The sequence below is a fragment of the Choloepus didactylus genome, chromosome 25 (genome assembly GCF_015220235.1).
Source record: "Choloepus didactylus isolate mChoDid1 chromosome 25, mChoDid1.pri, whole genome shotgun sequence".
Lineage (NCBI taxonomy): Eukaryota > Metazoa > Chordata > Mammalia > Pilosa > Megalonychidae > Choloepus > Choloepus didactylus.
The window spans coordinates 7,413,089-7,419,577 of NC_051331.1; the positions used below are offsets into that span (position 1 = coordinate 7,413,089).

The following is a 6,489-nucleotide window of genomic DNA, read 5'->3' on the forward strand; positions in this document are numbered from 1 at the left end:
CGCGCGCGCCGCCCCCGGCCCTCCTCGGGTCACGCGGCTTCGAGCCCCGGCTGTCCGGGGTCCGGCCCCCAACTCCGCTCCCGGCCAGTCACCGGCCTCCGTCTCCCCGCTCGGCCCCGCCTCCAGACCCCGCCTCCCGGAGCCCGGCCCCGCGCACTTTCTGTTTCCGGCTCGTCTCAGACCCGGCTCTCCCGCTACGCCCCTCCTCCTGCCCCTGCTTCAGGGTCCCGCGCAAATTTGGATTTTTTTTTTTCCTTTCCTGTCGTGTAGCCTGGACCCCACCCTGGTGCTTTGTGCACTTTTAAGGGACCCTTGGGTTCCCGATCCTCTCCCTTTTTATTCGGTACTTTTTCTCTGCCGGATCCCCGGAGCTAGCCAAGGGATCACTCTAGGGTGAGGGCCAAAGAGCCAGTGGGACAGCGGTTTCCTAGGTTTTAAGGCTGAGACGCTCTTAAAAGGAGGGAGACGGTGAATGTTCCCGGGGTTCAAGGCAGGGAATGGGGATGGTGTAGCCCAATGGGGGTGTCGCAAGGCCTGTAGTACCCGAGGAGGGGGGGTCATAAGACGTGAAGAGTTATTGCTGGAGTTTAGGAGAGAAAGATGTGTAGGAGCCCCCCAATGTGGAGGTACAGCCTCCTCCCAACTTCCGGCCCCCAAAACCCAAGGAGTCAGGCCATCGTTGAAGCTTTATCGGGAGGGGCATTTGCACAGGAGCCGTAACCATTCCCAGCTGCCACCAGGCCCCGGGTGGGGGGCTGTGGCCTGAGGTCACCGCCGCCACACGCAGATGCAGGGGAGCCCTGGGCCACCCCCTCCCTCCGCCCAGGCCCGCTTGTGAGCTAGACTGTAGATCCAGCTCCCTGAAAGTCCGGCTGTCTGTCCGAGGTGTCTGAATGTCCATCTGAGTCCATTTATCTGGGGGACCGTCGCGCTGGGTTTGCATGACCGCTGGGCGTCCCTATGAGGCTCCGCGTGACTGAGGACAAGTGGGGACTGTTTGAGGCGCCCCCCCCCCCAGAGCTATCTAGGGGTCACTCCTGGATCTGTCGGCGGATCTGGGAGGCCGCGAGCCCGGGCGAGGGTCCATCCGTGTGAAAGCCGCCCCGCGTGGATGCGCTGTCGCTCCACCCCCAGGCCTCGGGCGGCTGCAGGTGCCAGGGCGGGGCTCAGAGGTGGCGCTTCATGTGCAGGGCCAGGTGGTCGGAGCGCGAAAAGGCGCGCGGGCAGAGCTGGCAGCGGAAGGGGCGCTGGCCCGTGTGCTTCCGGTAGTGGCGGGTCAGCTCATCCGAGCGCGCGAACCTCCAGCCGCAGCCTTCCCACGAGCAGGCGTACGGCTTCTCCCCTGGGAATGAGGGAGGCGTGAGCGCCACTGTCCGCCCCGCCCCGGCTCCGCCCCCGCCCCTGGCCACACCCCCTTTGCCCCTCCCTGACCGGGACTGCAGAGTGAGGCTAAGTGACGCTCCTAGGGCGCAAACTTTGAGGACCTCGTTGCATCTGCAGCCAGGCCCAGCCCTTCGTGACCCCGATTCTTTTTCCTCTCTCCCTGCACCTGGCGCCACCCCGCTCTCATTTCCTGTTTCGGTGCCTCTGCGTCCTCACACCCACCCACCCCGGACTTCGGCGCTGCCCCCTGCGTTCCAGCCCGCCCTTGATCCAAGGGGCCCCTCCAGCGGCTCCCTGGCCTTGACCTCTGAGCCCCGAAATCCACTCTGTTGTTCCAGGCCCTGTTCCTGGTGACCTAGCTCGCCCTTGCAACGCCTGAACCCCTCGTGCCTCCTCAGCCTCTCCCTCTGTGCAAGACCCCGCCCCTTCCCCATGGCCCCACCCCTGTCTCCGTTCCCTGGACCCGGCTTCTCCTTCCTTGCACAGTCGCCTCCTCTACTTCCCAGCGTTTCCTCCTATCCCTCCAAAACCTACCTGTGCATCTGGGACCTGCCCATGTCCCCTGACACCTGCACCTGGTCCCTCCCCTGTGCGTACCCCCGTGAGCCCCAGCTCCGCCCCCTACTCATCTGGCTCCGCCTCCATGCCGTGCCGTGCCACCCGCGCTTTATAATCCGGGCCAGACCCCTGGGCCTGTATCTCCGCTTCCCTTTGCCCCAATGCAGAACTCTTTGCACCGCCCCCGGCTTTGGCACCGCCCCCGGCTTTCCAGGATTGTCCCCTCCCGGAGTCCCTCCTCTAGCCCCGGCCCTTGCCCACGGGCCCCGCTTGGTGCTCTCGGCCCACCCCTTGCGCCGAGGTCTTACCCCTCAGTCTCCAGCCCTGAAGCGCGCCGCAGATTTTCCTCGCCCTCTGGCTGCCCCCCACCCGTCTGTCCCTGGTCTCTGGCTCCGCCCCGCAGTGTCCAGGCCCGGCCCCGCCCCCGAGCGGGACTCCACCTCCGCCCCGCCCCCTGCGCCCGGCCCCGCCCCCTCACCCGTGTGCGTGCGCAGGTGCGCCTTCAGGTGGGAGCTCTTGGTGTAGCTCTTGCCGCAGCCCGGGTGCGCGCACGTGTGCGCCGCCTGCCTCTTGCGCGCCCACGAGCGCCGGCAGCGCTTGGAAGACGCGTGCTCGACGGTCCCTCCTGGGTCGCCTGCGGGCCCCCCGATCCCCGCGCCCGTCGTCCCGGGACCCAGACAATTCAGGAAGGAGGAGGGCGCGGACGGGCCGGGCGTGGGCGCCGGGAGCCCGCGGAAGAGCTGGAAGTGCCCTTGGTACTGCGGCGCCGGGTACAGCGCGGGGTACCCCGACAGCAGCCCGTAGGGGGCTCCCGGCGCCGCGGGCACTGACAAACCCGTCCGCTGGAAGTAGCTGCCGGAGGAGACCGGCCCGGACCCGGGGTACACCGGCTGCAGCGGCAGCGCCTTGGGCTCGGGTACCGGGGCCAGGGATGCGCCCCCGAAGGCGTCGGGGGCCGGGACTCTGGGGGGGACCGGGCGCGCCCAGCCCTGGTGCTCCTCGGGACCCGGGATCCCAGGCAGCAGCCCCGGGCCGCCCGCGTACGCGCCCAGAGTCTCGGGCGGCGGCGGGTACTGCCCGACCGGACCCTCGCCCGGCGCCAGAGGGCAGGTCCGGGCCGCGCCCTCCGGCTCCGAGAAGCTGGTGAGGAAGAGATCCAGGTCCCAGGCGGCGGCGTCCCTCTCGTCGTCCTCGTCCTCCCCGGGCGCGTTCTCTGATTCTGGCTGCAGGTGGAAGGGTGGCCCTGAGGGTCCGGGGGGACCCGGGCCCAGGTCCTGCGCGTCGTCGGAGCGCCACCACTGCGGGGAGGGAGCCGGCAGAGTGAGGCTCGGCGGGCGCCGGGGCACCCTGCCTCTGATGAGGGCCGGAAAGGGGTCTGTTGGCCTGCCAGTCTGGCCCCTCCAACCCCCCAATCTAACTCCCCTCACCCCCCCCCTCCAGGGACAGAGGTCGCGCTGGTCTGGCTGGAGACAGGAGATAAGACCTCCATTATCTGGAGCCACACTTGGGGATGGGGGAAGGGGCGACAGGGCCAGGGATGGAAGGCTGGGGCCTCAGTTTCCCCCCAAAACCTTCCTCTCCTTCCCCATCCCCCAGACACATTGCCCCCCTCCCCATATCTATTGTCACTCTGAGCCCCAGACTCAAACAGGGTTTGGCTCAAGGCCTCGGTTTTCCATCACACAAGTGTGTCAGACCCCCAGGCCCCCAAACCGCCACCCCCAGACCAAGCTCAGATCCCTGAGCTGTGAGGATGCCCAGTCCTGGCAGCGTCTCTTGATTCCATGACAAGGCTCAGGATCTGACCCCTAAGCCCTGTGGCCACCGCCCCAGACCCCAAGCCAGCCACCTGGACCCCACCTGCCCCACCTTGAGGAAGTCCTCCGGGGTGTCCGGGAAGGGGCCCAGGGCGGTGAGCGTGCTGATGGAGGGCAAGGCGGTCTCGGCTGCGGCCATGGCTGACTCTGGGTCTGGGTACCCCCCCACCCCCACCCCGGGCCTCAGACGTCCTCTCCCTCAGGGGCCTCCTGGGCTCTGAGGCTGCCGTGGCCCTGGGGAGACCTCCCCTCTGCTCTCATCTGATTGGCTGCAGCCCCTGATAAGGGCAGGCGAGGCGGGGGGTCACCGTTTCTGGGGAACAGACCTCTCACCTCGGCCTGTTTGGGGCTGGGCCTTAGAGCCCGCCCCCACATCCGAAGCCGGGTCAGATGTTGGGGGCTGGGGGTTCAGGTACCTCCAAGATGAGAGACATCATGCCTGCTCTCAGTTTACCTTCCTGGAGAAGGGATGACAGGTGGAATGGGTAGTCTGGGAAGGGCTGCAGGACCCCCTCTCCCCCCAAGCGGGACCTGGCAGCCCTCCTCCTCCCCGATAAACAGTAGCAACCGTGGGATGGCGGGACTTGGCACCAGCTCCCTGCCAAGCATTATCAGGCACCCCAGACGTTGGAGACTGCTATCAGGTGGGGGCCCCGAGCAGCCCAAGGTTCTGGCCCCGGTGAGCGGGAGACGGGGGGTTGGGGCTTCCCGTTCTCCTGGCTTTAAAGCGCCTGGGGTTCGAGCCCTGGGGGTGGCGGAGTCCCTGCCAATCAGCCCCACCCCCACCCCATTATCTACTGTGGACCCCACGGTTGGCACTGCCAGGAATCGGCTGAGACTGTGTGACTTCACCTGCTCCCAGGCACTGGGGACTGGACAGGGAAAGCTGGCCCTTCTCCCGGGTGGGATGGGATGGTCGGATCGGGCCGCTGGAAGTGCCTGATCTGCGGGAGACCCCTGCCCACCCCTGCCCTCGACTCACGGCTGTTTGATTTCCTGTCCCCATGGTAGAGAGATCAGAGGCGCTGCACCACGACCTCCACCGTGGTGCCCAGGGACCCTGGGTGGGGACATGGACACAGTCACACAGACACATGTTTCAGGCTCATGAAATCATGACACGAGTTCCTGGTGGGTCATTCACACAGACCACACCGTCCCTGGCTTAACCATGCACAGACACACAATTCCCAGGCACGAAAACACAACCGGGAACCACTTTGATTCCACGATGCTATAGCCACACCGTTCCCTTGGCATAGAATCCATACCACACATACAGATGCTGACACAACCACACACTGTTATGCAATCCCACAGGTACAATTGAGCACATACACACAAGGGACCTGGATAGATTGTAGCAGAACTATAGAAAATGCAGATCCACCACTCCGTCAAACATAGATGTGGCCTCAGACAGCTCACGCTTGAAACAGTCGCACACAAACATTCATAAACACACAACGGCATAGTTACACACACACAGCTACACATCCTAAAATCAGGCAGAGATGCAATCATACACAGGACCATGCAAAACCTGCAACCTTGCGTAGTTAAACCGCTTGTTGCTATCACTTGTGATTATTTAATTGCACCATTGCAGTTACCGATGTCCAAACACAGGGGGCGCCCCAGCCAAACGCTCAAATACTCCCACAGCTAAAAGCACAGAACCTCACACACACAGTCATACCCAGTTAGTGGGCCACAAACACGTCACTCATAAAGACAAAAAAAAAAAAAAATTCTAGTGCTACAAGGAAGGGGAAAAAGACAATGTAAAGGCTGGCTCACCCACTAGGAGGTCTATAATTAAAAAAAAAAAAGAGCTAAAATAACAAGCATTCGTGAGGATGCAGAGGAATCAGAACCCTTGGGTGGGAATTGTAGACTTTAAAATGGTTAGTTTGATGATAAGCGAATTTTTCCTTAATTAAAAAAATAGCTGGAGTTTGAGTGGTTTTCTGAAAAGAGAAGCAGACTATTTCTTGGGGCAAGATCTCCCTGGTTTAGGACAAGGCACTCAAGGTTTGGCTCTGAAAGGTGAGACAAGAGGACAAGGGTCCTAGAGACAGGCCTTTGGCTGGGAGACAAAACTCCTGGGAGCATATGGCCAGGAGGCAGAATGGGTTTCCAAGGATGGCAAGGTCCGATTTGTGTTTCCCAGTGTGTGTGTGTGCTGTCATCATCTTCTGGCACCTGCTGAGCACAGGAAATCCACCACCCACACTGGCTCCAAGTGGGGGAATTTGGAGAAACAGGGTTGGAAGGAGAGAGGCCAGAAGACCCAGAGCTACACAGAATCCAACATTTCTGGGTGGTGATGGATGAACTTCTGTGTGTGTGTGTGTGTGTGTGTGTGTGTGTGTGTGTGTTGGGAATCATGGTGGTGTTCGAACAATTTTATTTGGATATTAAGGATGAGAAGGGCCGTAAAGGTGGGAGGATTCCCGGACACCCAGGCCCCAGGTACTTGTGACGCTCAGGTTGGTGATCACACTTAGACACAATCCCACAATTACTCCCATCACACTCAGATATGATGTCCGGGGTGCAGCACACTGCACACACAAGGACACAGAGTGTCAATGCAAAAAGGGGTGTTGCTAGTCGAGCAGAGCCTGGCCTGGGTGTCAAGAGACTGGAACTCTAGTCTTAGTCCCTCCTCTGCCCCCTGGGCCTCCGTGACCTTGAGCAAGACCCTTCTGCTTTCTGGGTCTTAGTT

The 6,489-nt window shown here is 62.3% G+C and overlaps 1 protein-coding gene across 2 annotated transcripts; it reads right to left on the bottom strand.

Moving 5' to 3' along the window:
• Positions 1-209: 209 nt before the first annotated feature.
• KLF1 (Kruppel like factor 1) lies at positions 210-5,248 on the bottom strand. 2 transcript variants are annotated; one of them, XM_037818071.1, is made up of 4 exons: positions 4,741-5,248; positions 4,092-4,216; positions 2,420-3,239; positions 210-1,342 (listed from the first exon to the last, which is right to left on the bottom strand). In XM_037818071.1, exons 2-4 carry the CDS (start codon positions 4,131-4,133, stop codon positions 1,167-1,169), a joined length of 1,038 nt encoding a protein of 345 aa, XP_037673999.1. In that variant the 5' UTR covers positions 4,134-4,216; positions 4,741-5,248; the 3' UTR covers positions 210-1,166. The 2 variants fall into 2 exon arrangements, with proteins under 2 accessions (XP_037673999.1, XP_037673998.1); XM_037818070.1 differs by lacking the exons at positions 4,092-4,216; positions 4,741-5,248 and adding an exon at positions 3,811-4,068.
• Positions 5,249-6,489: the final 1,241 nt, after the last annotated feature.

What these genes read in the sequence shown, in the direction of transcription:
- KLF1 (XM_037818070.1), bottom strand. Translation starts at nt 3,897, where the DNA reads ATGGCCGCAGCCGAGACCGCCTTGCCCTCCATCAGCACGCTCACCGCC. An exon ending in CCCCGGAGGACTTCCTCAAG is followed by an intron (nt 3,240 to 3,810) that starts GTGGGGCAGGTG and finishes CCCTCCCCGCAG; the next exon opens with TGGTGGCGCTCCGACGACGC. An exon ending in GCACCTGCGCACGCACACGG is followed by an intron (nt 1,343 to 2,419) that starts GTGAGGGGGCGG and finishes CCTCATTCCCAG; the next exon opens with GGGAGAAGCCGTACGCCTGC.